The sequence below is a fragment of the Callospermophilus lateralis genome, chromosome 14 (assembly GCF_048772815.1).
Source record: "Callospermophilus lateralis isolate mCalLat2 chromosome 14, mCalLat2.hap1, whole genome shotgun sequence".
In the NCBI taxonomy this organism is placed as follows: Eukaryota; Metazoa; Chordata; class Mammalia; order Rodentia; family Sciuridae; genus Callospermophilus; species Callospermophilus lateralis.
In genome coordinates this window covers 37781656-37801494 of record NC_135318.1, presented here as the reverse complement: position 1 = coordinate 37801494, position 19839 = coordinate 37781656, and the positions used below count along the sequence as shown (strand labels likewise).

The 19839-nt window shown below is 35.8% G+C and overlaps 1 protein-coding gene across 4 annotated transcripts in view; it reads left to right on the top strand.

Annotated features, from left to right (window-relative positions):
* The window catches only part of Fbxo11 (F-box protein 11), an 88042-nt gene that overhangs the window by 49130 nt on the left and 19073 nt on the right, over positions 1-19839 (top strand). For 3 of the 4 annotated variants that reach the window (XM_076833203.2, XM_076833201.2, XM_076833204.2), the window contains exons 2-4: positions 16210-16337; positions 16479-16560; positions 17430-17574. In XM_076833203.2, the coding sequence (XP_076689318.1) occupies positions 16210-16337; positions 16479-16560; positions 17430-17574 (355 nt within the window). The remainder of the gene's footprint in view (positions 1-16209; positions 16338-16478; positions 16561-17429; positions 17575-19839) is intronic. The other variant, XM_076833202.2, reaches the window with a different exon arrangement.

Sequence of the window (19839 nt, the reverse complement as noted above, 5' to 3'; positions counted from 1 at the left end):
AAAAGAGCTGGGGATGTGGCCTAGTGGTAAGCACCCTGGGTTCAGTCCCTGGTATTAAAAAAAAAAAAAAAAGGAACTGATAAAAGTTTAATTAAAAGATATATGTATATGTGTGATATGTAAATAATACAGATATGAAATAAATATGATTATACTGTCTAATTAGGGTAGCCAGTAGCTATATATGGACAATGAACACTTGAATTATGATTAGTATGAATTGAGGCATGCTGTAAAATATGTAAAAATACATATTGATTTCAAAGATATGGTATAAAAATTAAAATCTCAGTAAATTCATATTGAGTACATGCTAAAGTAATATTTTAGGTATGATGGGTTAAGTAAATGCATTGAAATTTGGTACTGGGAATTGAACCCAAGGGCATTTATCATTAAGTTGCTGAGGCTGGCCTCAAATTTGTGATCCTCCTGCCTCAGCCTCCTGAGTGTCTGAAGTTAAAAACTATGTATATATGAATCACATTCTCTTTCTATTGGAACTTTCTGGTCTAGAACGTTTTTTCTAATAGAAAATTGAGTCCTTTGTAAGTTATAGCTTGAGCATTTTTTGTATTAAAGAGTTATTTTTAGTAGTCTTATATTACAACTTGACATCTATTTCTAGGTCTTGTTTTTAAACTTCTTGTTAGCATGAAACTATAATCCTTCATGATTTCATGGTTCTTGCATTTGAGCCAGTTTGGCAGCTAACAATGGATCATTCATTTTATTTGTTGTTTTATTTATTTAGGTAACAAATATTTTTTGATTGTTTATTGTGTGTCAGGTTGGTTTTGGGAAATACATCTCCTTAATATTAAAGAAAAAAATTGGGGGGAGTGAGGGAGAGAGAAAGTAAAATGAGTTTGTGGATTTGGAGGCAGAAAGAAGCTGAGGTGGATCTTGTCTGGGGTGTTTTTGTTTTTTAGCTCTTTCTTTTGCTTCTTACCACAGTGGTAGCCAGGTGATCATTCTCTTGTGTAAAGTACTATCTGGCACTACCAATCTCAGAACAGTCAATGGTAATTTATTACGAGAATGATATAGAAATGTAACACATTCTTTACCTTGGCACAGAGTTTAGTGATGTATTTTTAGAATAGAGCTTTGAGTGCTTTAGAACAGAACAGTGTTTATGAATATAAAGTTGAGGATTTTGTGATATACATGACTCAAATCATGTGGCATCTTAAGTTTATTTACTGTTAACTTCAGGTTGCCCCAGGGTTAGCCATAATACCTTCCCTTTCTGATTACTTTTACCAGGGATTGAATTTAGGGGCACTCAATCACCAAGCCACATCCCCAGCCCTATTTTGTATTTTTTATTTAGAGACAGGGTCTCACCAAGTTGCTTAGCACCTTGGTTTTGCTGAGCTGGCTTTTTGATCCTCCTACCTCAGCCTTCTGAGCTGCTGGGATCATAGGCATGCGTCATCCCACCCAGCCTATTACTTTACTTTTAAGTCTTTAATGTTTGCTGTGTTGATGGTGACAAAGAAGGGATTCCAGAATGGGGTGGGTGGGTATCTATAGTAATAAACAGGTGAAGGTTGCTGAAGAGAAGGGATTGTATATGATAAAAAGTTTTAGAGTGTATTTTTTAGTATTATAGGAACTGACTACTGGCAGCCTGGCAAACCAAGCTAATATCACACTTACCTGTGCATACACGCAAACATCTGAATAAATTCATGACAAGAACAAAATTATAAATGCACAACTAAACTTGAAGCAAGGAGAGAAGAGGAAGATACTCAGATACCAGAAATGAGAGAAATAGAATCAAAGGACTAGTGGGATCTTGTTTGCTATATAGCTTCACAGCAGCCTTTTGGTCCTGTATATGTATTCTGTGGGGATGGAATTGTAGTGTGTAGATTTGGGACCATAGGAAATGTGATCTTAGAACTTTCCAAATAGATCTGGTACATAGCTTTTAAAACTTGAAATAATTTATCTAATTGTATTAGATTAGAAATTAGATGGGGCTGGGGATGTGGCTCAAGCGGTAGCACGCTCGCCTGGCATGCGTGCGGCCCGGGTTCGATCCTCAGCACCACATACAAACAAAGATGTTGTGTCTGCCAAAAACTAAAAAATAAATATTAAAATATTTTTTTTAAAAAAAAGAAATTAGAAAAAGTGACCACTCGTTGAACACTCAAGAAGAAATTCAATGATAGCAAAGTCCAAAAGAGAATATAAAATGTGTGTAAAATAATTGAAGAGATAAAAGAAGGAAACAAAACATGATAAAAATAACAAGCCAATATGAAAAAACCAAATCAGCTTCTAGAAATTAAAAATATAATCATGAAAGTCAACTTTAGATGGGTTCAATTTCAAATTAGGTAGATATGGTTTGGCCAAAAAAGAAAGAAAATCAAATAATAAATGGTTAAGAAACAAATCTAAAATGTAATTACACAGAAGTAGGAAATTGAAAATATAGAGCTGAAAAAAAAATGGTTGATTAAAAACAAAAAGCTGATAAGAAAATGTTATTGGGCAAAAATAGATTTTTAAGGCAAAAAGGACAAAGCCATTACATAATGATGAATGGAATAATTCACCACATAGAAATAGTGATTTTAAATCTGTGTGGCCAGATAACATCAAGAAATATATAAATCAAAGATTTTATAGGCTAAAAATAAATAGAGTGCCAAGAAGGATAGTGGGAAATTTTAACACATTTCCTTCCGAAGCCAAAGAGAAGCTGTAAAGTGCTTCCTTTTAGTGAAAAGGTAAAGTTCTCAACATACCAAGGAAAGGAAAAAATCATGCTAGAAGTTGCTAAAATCTACACTAGGAATGAATTTTCTGTTCCTGAAATTGTGAAGAAAAATAAGAGATTCCCACTGTTCTATTCTTGCACCTTAAAACTGCAGAAGCTGTTGGCCACAGTGCATAAGTCTTAGTTAAAATGGAAAAGGCATTATAGGGTTTGGTACTATACTCATGGCTGTAGGCATTCACTAGAGGTCTTAGAAACATACTCCTTGTGATTAAGGGGGAGACACTAGTTATCTTTCACAGGTGAGGAAATTTAGGCTTAAAATATAAATTTACCCAAAGTCAATTGATTGAAAAAGCTCTACTTTTCAATACCCCACCCTTCTTTGTACATTGATTATTACAAAATATAGGCCAGGTAGAGAAACTCATAAAAAAGTAGAAGCTGAATGTGGTAGTGCTCACCTGTGATTCCAGCACTAGAGATGGAGGCAGGAGGTTAGCAAGTTGAAGATCAACCTCAACAACTTAGACTCTGTCTCAACATTTAAAAATGTAGAGAGGACGGTGATTTAGCTCTGTGGTAAAGTACCTTTGGATTCAGTCCTCACCCCCCCCCAAAAAAAAAAAAAAGCAAATAAGAGTTTGAGGGCTTACCTTTATCCCTCCAACTCCACCCCCCATGCACAGAAGAAGCATTTTGGAAAGCTAAGATGATCTTTTCCTGGTTATGATAGAACTTGCCCTCAGAATTGTGTCATGTCATTTTTACATATTCCATCCCCACCACAATATCATTAATTCAAGATATTAAAGTTTTACAGACTGTGGAAGAGATATATCACATTTTGAACTATACTGAATTAATCCAAAATAGCAACTGTGCCAGTATAGTAACTAGTGCATATACACTATTCAATAAATATCCACCAAAAGATATTGGACTTTTTCCCTTTAATATTGATGATGCAGTTTTTAAGTGTTGCTTGTTTTGGAATTCTTTGAAAGTCAAACAATAAAGTCATCTTGGGGAGAAAGAAAAGTTTTGAGTTATTATAAAGGTATTATTTATTACCTTTGTACTATAAACAGCTCAAGAGAAAAGGTTTGTATGTGCCCCTTTCTAATCTTATCCCCCTCTCACCATTAAAAGCATTTGTTTCATTGGTGGTGGTGTTTATTGGTACATTATAATTACACATAATGTGGGGTTCATTATGTCATATTTATCCATCCACATAATTTGTTCAGTCTCCTTCCCCAGCACCTTCCCTTTCCCCTCCCCTCCTTCCTCATTAACTTGCTCTACTCTCCTGATCTCCCTTCTATTATTCGTACTATTATTTTAGTTCATTATCATTATATATGCAGGATTCAGTATGGTATATTTGTACATAGGTGTAGCATAATTTGGTAGATTTCCTTCGCCTGTACTTCTCTATGCACTCGCTTCCTCTCTCTTTCTCAATCCCCTTCTTCTACTCTTTTGGTTTCCCTTCTAATTTTTTGAGTGAGTCCCATTCCCCCTATTTAATTCTCTCTCCTCTCTTTTCTTTTATTTTTATATTTTTTATTTCTATTTTTGTACCTGAGATTAAACCCAGGGGCACCTAACCACGAGCCACATCCCCAGACCTTGTTTTATATTTCATTTAGAGACAGGGTCTCACTAAGTTACCTAGGCCAGCTTTGAACTCATGATTCTCCTGCCTCAAGTCACTGGGGCCTGGCTCTCCCTCTCTCTTTTGCATAGAAAACATTTGAACCTTGACTTTCTGAGGCTGGCATATTTCACTTAACATGATTTTTTCAAATTCCGTTCATTTACCAGCAAATTACATAATTTCATTATTCTTTATGGCCGAGTAAAACTCCATTGCCTGTGTGTATACACACACCCCCCTCATTTTCTTTATTCATTCAGAATATCTGTCGACTCGCACCTAGGCTGGTTCCATAACTTGACTATTGTAAATTGTGTTGCTAAAAACATTGGTATACACATACCATTGTAGTATGCTGATTTTTGTTCTTTTGGATAAATAACAAAGAGTGGGATAACTGGGTCATACAGTAGTTTCATTCCAATTCTTTTGAGGAATCTCCAATCTTCCAAAGTGGTTATACTAATTTGCAGTCCCACCAACAGTATGTAAATGTACCTTTTGCCCACATCCTCAGTAGCATTTATTGGTATTTGTGTTCTTAGCTATTGTCATTCTAAATGAAGTGAGATAAAATTGCAGTGTAGTTTCAATTTGTATTTCTGTAATTGCTAAAGATGTTGAGCATTTCTTTCATAAATGTGTTGGCTATTTATATTTCTTTTGAGAAATGTCTGTTTAATTCATTTCCCCATTTATTAATTGGGTTATATGTTTGATTTTGGTGCTAAGTTTTTTGACTTTTAAAAGACATTCTGGTATTAATCCCCTGTTGGGAGAGGATTTTCTCTCATTGTAGGCTCTTTCTTCTGCTCTGCAAAACCTCTTTAATTTGATGCTGTCCCAGTTGTTGATTCTTGGTTTTATTTCATGAGCTTTAGGAATCTAACTAAAAAAAATATGTCTGTGTCTGTGCCAAGTTATTGGAGTTTTGACACTGTATGTTCTTTTAGCAATTGCAGTTTTTCTAGTCTGATTCCTAGGTCTTTGATCCATTTTGAGTTGATGTTTGTACAGGTGAGAGATCGGGGTCTAGTTTCATTCTTCTACACAGGTATATCTGGTTTTCCTAGCACTAATTGTTAAAAAGCCTATCTTTTCTTCAATGTATGTTTTTGGTACCTGTGTCAAGGATCAGATGACTTATCTAGGTGGATTTGTCTATGCGTTTCATAGGTCCTTGTGTCTGTTTTTATGCCAATGCCATGCTGTTTTGGATTACTATAGCTCTGTAGTATAATTTGAGATTGGTTATCACAATGCCTCCAGCATTGCTCTTATTATTTTTTTTGGGGGGGGGGCTATTCTGGGTGTTCTGTTCTTCCAACTGATTTTTTTTTTTTTTTTTTTTTTAGTTGTGGATAGACACAATACTTTTATTTTTATGTGGTGCTAAGGGTCAAACCCAGTGCCTCACTCATGCTAGGCAAGCACTCTACCACTGAGCCACAACCCCAGCCCCTTCCAACTGAATTTTAGGCTTGTTTTTTTCTAGTTCTATGAAGAAAGTCATTGGTGTTTTGATTGGGATCACATTGACTCTGTAGATTGCTTTTTAATGATATGACCATTTTGATGATACTAATTCTGCCTGTCTGATAATACGGAAAGTCTTTCCATCTTACCTTCTAAGGTCTGCTTCAATTTCTTTCTTCAGTGTTTTATAATTTTCATTGTAGAAATTTTCACCACCTTTGTTAGATTTATTCCTGAGTATTTTTTTTTCATTTTTTTTTAATTGTTGAGAGAGAATTTTTTTAATATTTATTTTTCAGTTTTTGGTGGACACAACATCTTTGTTTGTATGTGGTGCTGAGGATCGAACCTGGGCCACACGCATGCCAGGCGACCGTGCTACTGCTTGAGCCACATCCCCAGCCCTATTCCTAAGTATTTAAAAAAAATTTTTTTGAGGCTATTGAGAATGGAATTATTTTCTGGATTTCTTTCTCAGCAGATTTATTCTTGGAGTATAGGAGAGTTATTGGGTTTCTTGGGTTGTGTGTGTTTGTGTGTGTGTTTCTTTTTTTTCTTTCTTTCTTATTTGTATGTTAATTTTGTATCCAAAAAATTATCAGCTCTAGAATTCTTTTGGTGGAGTTTTGGGGTTTTCCGAGTATAAGGTGATGTCATCCACAGATAGTTTGACTTCTTTCTTTCTTATTTGTAACCCTTTACTCTCTCTTTCTCTTGTCTAGAGTTTCAACAAATATATTGAATAGGAGTGGCAAAAATGACCATTTGTCTTGTCCCTGATTTTAAAGGAAGTGCTTTCAGTTTTTTTTTCTGTTCAGTATGTTGTTAGCTTTGGTTTTATTGTATGTAGCCTTTTTGATGTTGAGGCAAGTTCCTTCTGTTCTTAACTGCTTCAGTGTTTTTAATGTGAATGAGTATTGAATCTTATTGAATACTTTTTGCCACTATTGAGATGATTATGTTATTTTTGTCTTTGATTCTGTTTATGTAATGAAATATATTTATTGGTTTGTGTATGTTGAACCAACTTTGCATCCCTAAGATGAATACAACTTAATGTGTTTCTGGTATGGATTGCTCATATTTGATTAAGGACTTTTGCATTTGTATTCATCAGAGATATTGATCTATAGTTTTCTTTCCTTGGTGTGTCTTTATTCAGTTTTGGTATCAGGGTGTGATACTGGCTTCATGGAATGAGTTGGGAATGTTCCCTCCTTTTTTGTTTCATGAAATAACTTGAGGAGGATTGACATTAGTTCTTTAAAGATTTGGTAGAACTCAGCTGAGAATCCATCTGGTCCTGGGCTTTTCTTTGTTAGAAGGCTTTTTATTGCATCAGCCTTGTTGCTTGCTATTGGTCTGTTTAGGGTTTCTGTATTTTTCTTGGTTCAATTAGGGTAGATCATAATGTTTTTAGAAATTTGTCAGTATCTTATAGAGTTTCCAATTTATTAGAATATGTTTTCTAAGTCATCTAATGATCCTCTATGTTGCAGAAATTTTTTTAAATCTCCATTTCATTAGTTTTGGCTCAGATCTTAATTTTCCTGTCTTATTGATTTGGGAATCAGTTTGTTCTTGATTTGCTAGGACCTTGAGATGTAGCATTAAATTATTTATGTGGGTTCTTTCATTAATTCAGGCACTTAGTGCTATGAACTTTCCTCTCAGAACTGCCTTCATAATGTTCCAGGAATGTTGATACATTGTGTCACTATTCTCCTTCCAGTTTAGGAATTTTTTTTTTAAATTTCTTTGTCCATTTGTCATTCAAGAGTATTGTTCAGTATCCATGTGTTTTGTGCATTTCTGTAATTTTTGCTGTTGATTTATAATTTCATTCCATTATGATATGATAAGATGCAAGTGGCTATATAGATTTTTTTTCTTTTTTTGTACTTGCCAAAACTTGCTTTGTGATATAAAATATGGTCTATTTTAGAGGAAGGTTTCATAAGCTGCTGAAAAGGAATTGAATTCCATTGTTGTTAGATGGAAGTGTTCTAAAAATGTCTGTAAGGTTCATTTGATTTATAATATTAAGTCAGAAGTGTCTGTTGATTTTATGTCTGGAAAACGTGTCTGTTGGTGAGAGGGTGTGTTGAAATCATGCAGTATTATTGGATTGGTGTCTGAAACTTTTTAATATATAATTTTTTATTTGTTCTAATTATACATGACAGTAGAATGCATTTTGACATTGTACACAAGTGGAGCAGAACTTCTCCTTCTTCTGGCTGTACATGGTGCAGAGTCACTTTAGTAGTGTAGTCATACATGTATATAGAGAAATAATGTTTGTCTCATTCTATGGTCCTTCCCATCCCTGCAGCCCTACCCCTCCCCTCATACCCCTTGGGTCTGAGATTTTATTAAGAAGTGTTTGTTTTACATAATTAGGTGTATAGACATTTGGGGTAGTATCTTCTTATTGAATTGTTCCTTTTAACAGTATATAGTGATCTTCCTTGTCTTCTGATTAATTTCTGCTTGGTGCCTGCTTTGTTGGATATGAGAATAACTACTCCTGCTTACTTTTGAACTTCATATGCATGGAATATCTTCCATCCTTTTTTTAAAATTTTTTTTAATATTTATTTTTTGGTTGTAACAACACAGCATCTTTATTTATTTTTATGTGATGCTGAGGATCGAACCCAGGGCCTCCCACAGGCTAGGCGAGTACTCTACTGCTGACTATAAGCCACAATCTCAGCCCCAATCTTTTTTCTTTTAGTATTTTCTGTAGTGGTGACTTAGTTATCATGAATTCTTTTAGTTTATCCTTATCTTGAAAATATTTTATTTCTTCTTTGATTCTGAATGATACCTTGCTGGATATAGCAATCTTGGTTAGCAGTTATTTTCTTTCAGAGTTTAGGTTGTCTCATTCCATGTCCTCTTGGATTTTGAGAGCTTTACTAATAAGTCAGAAGTAATCCTTATTGATTTACCTATAAATGTGACTTGATGTTTTTCTCTTGCATCTTAATATTCTATCCTTACTCTTTGATTATGATGTATCTTGGAGAGGTTCTTTTTTGATCTTGTCTAATTAGGACTGTGTATACATTCTGTGTCTGGATGTCCGTCTCATTTCTAAGGTTTGGAAAGAACTGAAAAGGTTCTTAATATCATTAGCCTGTAATATCCATTCCTTCTTCAATCCCAATAACTCTTTAATTTAGTCTTTTAATGTTGTCCAGAGTTGGGTTGTTTTTTTGTTTTGTTCTGTTTTTTGTTACTGAGTCTTGAACTCAAGGGCAATTAACCACTGAGCCACATACCCTTTTTACTTTGTATTTTGAGACAGGATCTCATTAGGTTGCTTACAGTCTCACTAATATGCTGAGGCTGGCTTTGAACCTATGATCCTCCTGCCTCAGCCTCCTGAGCTGCTGGGATTATAGGTATGTGCCCCAGTTCCTTGCTCAGAGATCTTCTATATTGTGATCATGGTTTTTATTTTTTCTTTGCCACTTACTGAGTATTCAGGTTCATATACCCTGTCTTTGAGACCAAAGTTTTATTTTTTGTTTAATCTGTTGGTAATATTTTCAAGGGAATTTCTCATTTACTTTATTGTGTCTTATTTCCAGGAGTTCTGATTGGCTTGTTTTCAGAATCTCTCTTTTTTTGAAATGGTCTTTCACCTCCTATGTTTGCTCTTTCTTTTTTTGTTGGTAGAGGAAGGGGGTTTCCAGGAATTGAGCCTAGGGGCACTTTATCACTGAGCTACAACTCCATCTCTTCTTATATTTTATTTTTGAGATGGGGGCCTCACAAAATTGCATACGGTCTCACTGAGTAACTTGAGGCTAGCCTCAAACTGGACTCTCTTGCCTCAGCCTCCCAAGTTGCTGGGATTACAGTTGTGTGCCACTGCACTCAGCTGTATTTGCTCTCTTAATTCATGGTCTTCCTCTGGAATTTTATCCCCTTCAATATCTGTGGGTTCCTTTGTTGAGTAATTATAAATGGGGGGGGGGTATATGCCTGTTCCTTCATGTTTTCAGGGGTCTTAAATTTGCATATCATAGATTTGTTGAGATGGATTTCTCTTTTATGAGGAAATCCTCTGGTGAGCTCTTTTGTTATAAGACTTCTTCTGTCTGTATATTTTAGTTCCTACACATAGGCTCAGCATAATCCAAGGGTTAGTTTCAACCTCAAATGCTTTTCAGTGTGCAGAACTGTTGATTTGATTCATTCTTAGCTCCTTCAACACTGTGGATTCCTCTCAGCCTCCATCTTGGAACCTTTCTGGTGTTTTGCTATAGGAACAGATGTTTGTGAGTGGGACCTGAAGGCCTTACCTAATTGTTCTCCTTGGGGCCTGGTCATAAGTTTGGGATTTTTTTCTCCCCAGTTTAAATGTGAAAGTATTGTTAAAATTTGAGCAGGAGGGGCTGGGGTTGTGGCTCAATGGTAGAGCGCTCACCTAGCATGTGTGAGGCACTGGGTTCGATTCTCAGCACCACATATAGATTAATTAAAGGTCCATCGACAACTAAAATATTAAAACAAAAAAATTTGAGTAGGATTAATTTGTGTATGAAGCAAGGTGTCCATCTCTTGGCTGAATTGTGGGTGTAGCTCAACAATAGACACTACTATCCTGTAGATTTCCAGCATCTCTCAGAAAAGGAAGGAACAAACAATAGCAGCAAACAATATACAGCATTAAAATAAATGCATGGTATCTACTATGACAACTACAACACCAGTTACCACAGTACAGAAATGGCAGGGTCAGTAACAGTAACTAGCCATGAGCTAGATCTAGCCTTAAACAGTAGATATCAACTACACCCCACAATACTAATAAATGCAACAATTTGAATGATGGGGACAAGAATTATATAAACCAAACATTTCTGAAAGGTGGTAAAAATACAGTTAAAAGAAAATGAGGTAGGAAAGCAGAAAAAAAATCAGAATATCTGGAACGTTAAGAAACAAAGCAGAAGAGAGAGAGAACAGGTGATAGTAGCTATAAGAAGGAAGAAAAAAATAAACAGAAGAGAATTTGGCTACTAGAGGAAGAAAAAAGGAAAGAGTAATGAGAAACAAACAAAATATTATCAAAACAAAACAAGTAAAAATCCCTAACCCTGGAGACAAAATGAATTAACAAATGGTTGCTGAAAAGAAAAGAGGCTGGGTATGGTGGCGCCCATCTGTAATCTCAGCAGCTCTGGAGGCTGAGACAGGAGGATGGTGTGACTTTAAAGCCAACCTCAGGACTAAGCGCTCAAGCTCGTTCGTTCTCTCTCTCTCTCTCTCTCTCTCTTTCTCTCTCTCTCAATTCTTTAGTTGTAGATGGACACAATATTTTTATTTTATTTTTATGGTGCTGAGGATCAAACACAGGGCCTCGCGGGTGATCTACCGCTGAGCCACAACCCCAGCCCAAGCCATTTCTCTTTTTATGTCGCGCACCTAGCTATCATCCAGAGTGGCCTGGAACAAAACTGGCTGAAATAGTTCTCAGCTTCCCTTCTCACCATTAAAAGGTATGGTGGACTGGAAAGTTTGAGTTTGTTGGGACATACTAGATCAGTGCACTCCTAGGGTGGGGCTGATGCAGAGTTCTAAATGGGAAGTTCCAGCAGCTAGCTAGGGTTTAGCTCTGATCTGAACCTTATCCTGTGGTATCTGCTTTGGAGAGATTAGATTAACATATCCTAGGGCCAGGCAAATGCCAGGCTCTGCTGGGCATCTGGATGTTCGTGTCCTCCTAAGAATTCTACTTGTAGGGCAGAACAACCAACCTTGCACAGGTCTTGCACACTGTACCACTCATAACTTGGCCTTCCCAGGCTCAGTTCCAGAGTGCAGTTGCACCCACCTATGCAATTTATAGACCTCCTTCAGATGATCTTGTGAGCTGTTAGGCTCAAAGGGGAAACAAGCCACATTCCCCTTGCTAGCCCTAAACCTGAATTTTCAATCACATTCCACTAAGCACATCCTAGGCCTGATGGTATGCACTTGCTGAGACAGGATGGCAGTATTTTGTATGATCTCTCCTGGGCTCCTGTAGCAGCAGGCTACAACCTGGCCTCTTCAAGATGGTTCCCAGCCTCAGCTCTTCACTTGCTGGTTGAGAAATTGGAGCACTTTTCAAATACCATCTCACTATACAGCCTCTAATTCAGCTAAGTTTAGACTGCTTTTTCTGTTCTATAGGTTTTCCCATGCCATATTAGCCTGCTGTTTCTCTCTCTCTGTTTGTATCTCACCTTCATTCTGCAGTGAACTGGCACCACTTCTGCTGCTGGCTTAGCTCAGCCTTTCTCTAATCTGCAATCTTTGATCTCCTAAAAGGCAATTTCATGATAATCATTTTCTGCCTTTTTAAAAATAATATGACAGTATATGTTCTCTTTTGTTTTTTCCCTACTCTCCATCCACCCCCACTACAGTTTGACCTGTGGAATCTCTATTATATGTTTGATCAGATTCAGACTTAGTGTTTTTGATAAGACTTTATAGATTATGGGCTCTTGTTTCATCAAGAATTATAAAGCTTTGTTTTTGTTTTCTTTTAGTGATGTTAGTGACTATTGATATTCAGCAGTTAAATCAGTTCACTGCAGATTCAGAAAGTAATGATTCTCCATTTTTATTATTTCTTATTCACGTATTGTTAAAATGTTATCCTCTATAGAGAATCTTTCCCTTCTCTAACGTGTGGTTATCTGCTGGTTCAGTTTATATATGGAAGAATACATAGCTAGGCATACTGTGCTGCATGCCTGCATTCCTAGCTACTCTGGGAGCTGAGGTAGAAGAATCACATATTCCAGGTCAGCCTGGGAAGTTTAGCAAGAACCTATCTCAAGACAAAATTTTAAAAAGGTCTGGGGAAGTTGAGTACTGTGATGTGTTCCTGTAATCTTAGTGACTCTGGAGGTTTAAACGGGGGTTGCAAGTTTGAGGTTAGACTCAGCAATTTAGGCCATGTCTGAAAGTAAAAAAGGCCTGGGGTTGTAGCTCAGTGTTAAGAATCAGAAGATTCAGTCTCCAGTACCAAAAAAAAAAAAAAAAAAAACAAGGTTTAGGAATATGGTTTAGTGATAGACCTCTTATCTGTCCCAGGATTTAATCCTTGGTACAGCAAGAAAACTAAAAATAAATGTTTGTTTCTCATTTTTTACCAGTTTGGGAAATGATGGGGTTTTTACTACATCTTTCAAAGTAAGCCATTTTTTTCTTAATAAGTATCTTCATGAACACATGATTACATTTCTTTCTATTCATTGTAATTATCCTTACTGATGTTCAAATTGTCCCATCGTTCCTTATTTTCTTTGGCCAACAGGAATTTATCTCTTCATGTTAGATCCCTGTCCTGTGGTGTTTATATTTGTATGTGTGTGTGCGTGTATATGTAGCTTTTAAAGCACATATACTAAACATGTTCCATATATGTAACTTTTTCCCATTTTGAGAATTGATCCCAGTGCCTCACTTATGCTAAGCAAGTGCTCTACCCTTGAGCTAAACCTCAACCCTGGTTTTTATACTCAGTATATATTTAAGGTAATTCCACATTAAACTATATAGAACTGCTTTATTTTATATAGCCATATAATGGTCTCTTATATAGCTATACAATAGCTTATTTAACAGACCCTGGCTGATGAACTTTTTAATTTTTTTTGAGTGGGGAGTTCCAGGGATTGCAGTCAGGAGCATTTGGTCACTAAGCCACATCTTCAGCCCTATTTTGTATTTTATTTAGAAACAGGGTCTCACTGAGTTGCTTAGCACCTCACAGTTGCTGAGGCTGGCATTGAAGTTGGCTTCTGTCGCAGTCCGGCTGGGCAAAATAACCGGGAGGTGACAAGCAACTTGAAGGTTGAAAGGGGAACTCCTTTATTGCGAAGGAACTCAGCGGGAACTGAAGGTAGCAGGCACCCAAGGTAGCAGGAGCCGCTTTATTGCGGGACAGAGAGGTATATATACCTAACTGATTACACACAGCTTGACTCAATTAGCATCATCTAGATACAGCAGTCAGCCAATAAGGAATCCCCACCATCTTAATGGCTCAGTGGCGTTGCTTCACAAACCACTCCTCCTGGCAAACAGGCTTCCTCCTGCCTCAGCCTCCTGAGCCGCTGTGATTACAGTTATGAGCATTTTGATTGTTACCCTGAAGTATTGTAAACAGTACTGCAGTGTATATCTTGATATGTACTACTTTGCCAACACATGGAAGGATAGCTGCAGGATCATTTCCCAGAAATGGAATGGCTGAGAAATAGTTATTGCCAAATTATCCTCAAAAAGCAATGAAAAACTACTTTAAAAAAATTCCTTAGTATCCTCTGATAATACTCGTATGCTGGATTAAAAAAAAAAAAAAAGAAAACAAACCTTGTTGTAGTCTTTGTGTTTCCTTAATTGGCTCAATATAAATAATATTTATTTATTGAATTCTTAAATCTTTTCCATATTGATTTGTGAGCAGTAGCTATAAAGAAATTATCCTTTGGTGATTATGGGTGCACATATTTATTCCTAATCATGTTTCTTCTTTTGATTACATTTGTGTTATTTACTTTCTAGAAGTTAAATTTTCTATGTTACTGAAATTGGCTAGGCTTTAAAAAAAAATCGAACTTAGAGAAGAAGAGTTAGAGGTACAACAGTTTTTACTTTGGAGCCATTTAAGAGTTGTCGACATATTTCCCTGTCACATTCCAGTGCTTTAGTGTATATTTTCTACAACAAGGATATTCTCTCAAATTACCACATAGAACTATTAAAATCAGTATGTAAAAATTGATTCATTACTATCTTCTAAACTTTAGACTTTAGGTTCACTAATTGATGTGATAGATTTAAGACTTTTCAGTCTTAAATCTGCTTTATCTCTTCAATCTTCAATTCCAAACAGCCTTTAATCTGGAGCAGTTTCTCAAACTTTTCCTGATTTTCATGACTTTGACAGTTTGACAACTGTAGATCATTTGTGTTATAGAACACATTAAAACAACTTTGTTCGATGTTTCTTTATAATTCAGCTCAGGTTATGATCTTCGTTAGAAACATCATAGAAGTGCTGTGATTTTTTTTTTTTTTCCAGTTTGTCCTGTTGATGTTTACTGAGCACTTGATTAAAACATTGTCTGGTTGACATCACTACTATGGAATTATTATTTTTCCCCTTTCTACTTAAGTATTTTGTGGGAATGTAGTTTTATCTTATGCATTCTCAGACTTTTAGCATATTTATGTCAGTACAGGTTTGTGAGTTGATATCCATTCTGTGGGTTATCCTTTTACTTTTATTATTAATCTTTACCCTTCAACATACTTTTGCCAAGTGGAGCCTTTTCAGGTTGGCTTTTATGACCTTTTAACATGTCCTTATCATTTTTTGAGCACATTTTAGTTTTTTTGCCACAGATATTCCAGACTCATTTTGTCCATTTCTGCCCAACTCTGAAATCAGCCATTTTTCCAAGGAGTCTTTATTCCTTTTATAGAAAATAATATTCAGAAGCCAGGATTCAGTTATTATGCTCATTGCTTTTGGAAGATCAGTGTTCTCAGGCTCTTTTAGTGAATAGAGCTAGGAAATATAAGTATACCTATGTCCACACACATAGGAACATTTACATCTGTGTGATTATGCTTGGAAACCATAAGTTCACACTTGAAATCTCCTATTCAAAGGGTTTATTCTTGCTTTCTTTGTATATTTACAACTATCTTCTCTGACAGTGAGGTTATCTGGCTTCCATTATCCTATTGACTTATTTGATACATCATACATCTCTGCCACACCCTCTCCTGTGTAATTCCCTCCTGTCTTCTCTGACTCCCCATTCCAGGCCACTCCTCCTCCCCCATGCGGACTTATTTCCTACCCCTCTTAAGTTCCAGCCCACATACCAGACTATGCTCTGTGTGGACATCCTTTTTACCCTACTAGCATCAGAAACTAGAGACTGAACTGACCCTCCTCATTGATACTTTCTTCACTCTGCTTTGATTATGGTGCCCTTTGCCAATCTGTCCACCTTACCTCACCTCCCCATTTAGGCTCTAACCATGTAATACCAGTTCCCTTCTCTCTTCTTTAATCAAGCAGATATCGTTGTCCTGCATTTGTTTTCCTTTTTAATGTCCTCTGAGTTTTATAGAACTTTAATTTCTCCTTTGAATTGTTATCTAGTTGGCTGGAATTTTATGTAAAATTTGTATCTCTTCCTCTGTCCCTCCAAATTTGAAATCTTAAAAAATTTACTGCATCTATAGACATTTTTTAAGTGATTATTTTTCTTATTGCTTTTGTTTATAACAGATGATGATGTACCTGCAGATATGGTTGCAGAAGAATCAGGTCCTGGTGCACAGAATAGCCCATACCAACTTCGTAGAAAAACTCTTTTGCCAAAAAGAACAGCGTGTCCTACAAAGAGCAGTATGGAGGTATGTTAATTATAATTTCTTTCGTTTTTGTAATGAAATGCTTTTTAGGAAACAAAGGGAATGTTATCTGTTTTAGAAGTAATAAATATGTATGGTAGAAACATTGCTTTATTTTATTTTATTTATTTATTTATTTTGAAGGGTGCCTCAACTTCAGCTACAGAAAACTTTGGTCATCGAGCAAAACGTGCAAGAGTATCTGGAAAGTCACAAGATCTATCAGGTATTTCCCATGGGGAAACTAAGGCATAGGGTAAAATAATTTTTAAAACCTTTTTGCTTCAAGCCAGGCAAAGCTGTGCACACCTGTCATCTCAGTCTGAAACAGGAGGATCACAAGTTCAAAGCCAGCCTCAGCAATTTAGCAAGACTCTGTCTCAACATATAAAAAAAAAAAAGGAGGGGGGGCTAGGGGGCTGGGGTTATAGCTCAGAAGCCTGGCATATGTGAGGCACTGGGTTTGATCCTCAGCACCACATAAAAATAGAATAAAGGTGTTATGTCCACCTACAACTAAAAAAATAAATATTTTAAAAAGTTGGGTGGGGCTGGGGCTCAGTAGTCAAGCACCCCTGGGTTCAATTTCTGGTAACAAAAAAAAAAAAAAAATTTTTTTTTTCCTTCATTCCAAAAAATGGAAATATATATTTGTTATTACATTTTAGAGTATTAAATAGCATTTGAATGCTTACCTCTATATCTTGAGCTTTTATCCTTCTTAAAAATTCTTCATAGGGGCTGGGGATGTGGCTCAATCCGTAGTGCCGTCGCCTGGCATGCATGCAGCCGGGGTTTGATCCTCAACACCACATACAAACAAAGATGTTGTGTCCTCCGAAAAAGAAAAAAATTCTTCATATATTTATTCTGACTGATATCTTAAATAGCACATTAAATATACTTAAACGAATACTTGTTAAGTCAAGATAAGTAGAGATATATATTTATATAGAGATATAAATCTCTGAAGTAAAATGACCATTAGCAAAAGCAAGTTATTCATTCTATAAAATGAAAATTGTATTCTTTAATGAGAAAGGCATTGTTAGCATGATAGATTGTTTTATATTGTTTATTCTTTTTTTTTTTTAGCAGCACCTGCTGAACAGTATCTTCAGGAGAAACTGCCAGATGAAGTAGTACTAAAAATCTTCTCTTATTTGCTGGAACAGGATCTTTGTAGAGCAGCTTGTGTATGTAAACGCTTCAGTGAACTTGCTAATGATCCAATTTTGTGGTAAGTGGAAAACCTATTCCTTATCTTGATGTATTATTTACTGCTTCAAATGCTAAACATAGTAGAAAAGTATGAGTTGATAATTACAATTAAGTAGTCAGAACAGAATTATGAAGTCCAAGTTACCTGTTTATCATAAATGTGGATTGTCAATCCAAGCAGTATTTATGATACAGTAAATGAAATACTTTCTCTGCTTTTTTTCAAGTAATAGCAATTGAAAGATCAAGGGAAGTGTTTTTCATTTAATTGCTTTGTAGAAACACAGCTAAGTGTAATTTAAAATAGTTAATGAGAGTTAAATCTGATAGTTTAATGAAAGTGTGTATTTTGTCCATCACTTTTGAAACAATATTTTATATTTATGAAATATTTTATTAAATTTTTTATAACAGCATAGATAATAATAAGGAAAAATTAGAGATAATATAAATGTCCAGCAATGAGAGCATGAACTAAGGAAACTATATGACTTCTAATTGGAGGGTTGAGATATATCTGCTAATTGTGATTTTTTTTTTTTTTTTTTTTTTTTTTTGGTACCGGCGGTGAACCCAAGCGCTCGACCGTTGAGCCACAACCCCAGCCCTTTTTTTAAAAAAAATTTTTTTTTTCTTTTTTATTTGTAGTTGGACACAATACCTTTATTTTATTTATTTATTTTTATGTGGTGCTGAGGATCAAACACAGCGCTTCCCATGTGCTAAAAGAGCGCTCTAACACTAAGCCACAACCCCATCTCGAGCCCTTTTTATATTTTATTTAGAGACAGGATCTCACTGAGTTGCTTAGGGCCTTGCAAATTTGCTGAGGCTGGCTTTGAACTCATAATCCTCCTTCCTCAGCCTCCTGAGCTGCTGGGATTACAGGCGTGTGCCCCTGAGCCCGGCCTAATTGTGATCTTTACAAAAAATTGTTTTCTGCTTTTGGGAAGTGTGGGGCATGGTTTATGGCAAGCACTCTACCCCTGAACTATACCCAGCCCTACGTAAGTTTATTTTATTTATTCTTTTAAATTTGTTTTTGGAGTTGTTGTGATACTAAAAATCTCTTATTTGCTAGAATAGGATCTTTGTAGAGCAGCTTTTATATGTGGACAGCCTTTATTTTTATTTGTTTATTTTTATGTGGTGCTGAGGATCGAACCCAGAGCCTCACACGTGCTAGGCAAGCGCTCTACACTGAGCCACAACCCCAGCTCACTATATAAGTTTTTAATAAGATGGAAAAAAATGCTGTTATATAATAAGTGAAAAGAACAGAATATATAATATTCTGTTTAATTATAACTGTAATAAATGAAATATCTGTAGATAAAAATACTGGAGGAGAATATACTAAGCTGTGCTTGTATTGAAAAGGTGTATTTACATTAGAAATGAAAATTGAAAATGAAAAGTAGAAGAAAAAGCCCTTTGCATTGTATAAGAAATTAAAAGTTATTATTACTTCAGTTCTAAGATTTTATGGTACTTAATAGGATGTAAATAAACTGAAGATATAGGCAGAATTAAGTGTTTTATTGAAAGTTGTCTTTTAAAATAAAGTGGCATGAAGCATTTATAGTAGGTGTGGCCTATTCCCCCCTCCCCCTCCCCGGTGAACAATTTTTGAAGAAATTGACGCTTCATTTCTTCGGGTAGGCTGATTTTCATATATAGTTATATTGTTCTAGCCAAAAACTATTTTCACATTTAAAATTCTATATGTTGCCTTGTGTGGTGGCACATGGTTAACAGTGCTAGCTGCTGGAGAGGCTTAAGGTGGTAGGATTGTTGGATACCAACCTTAACAACGAAAGTAAGACCCTGGCTCAAAAAAGTGAAATAAAATTTTGTATTTTTACATTAATTTTTGTCTGTTATTTTCATTTTTTTTATTTATATGAGACAGCGGAATGCATTACAATTCTTATTACATACATAAAGCACAATTTTTCTTATCTCTGGTTGTATACATAGTATATTAACACCAATTTGTGTCTTCATACCTGTACTTTGGATAATAATGATCATCACATTCCACCATCATTAATTATCCCATACCCACTTCCTTCCCCTCCAACCCCTTTGTCCTATCTAGAGTTTGTCTATTCCTCCCATGCTCCCTCTCCTTATCCCACTATGAATCAGCCTCCTTATATCAAAGAAAACATTCGGCATCTGGTTTTTGGGGATTGGCTAACTTTACTTAGCATTAATTTCTCTAACTCCATTCATTTACCTGCAGATGCCATGATTTTGTTCTCTTTTATTGCTGAGTAAT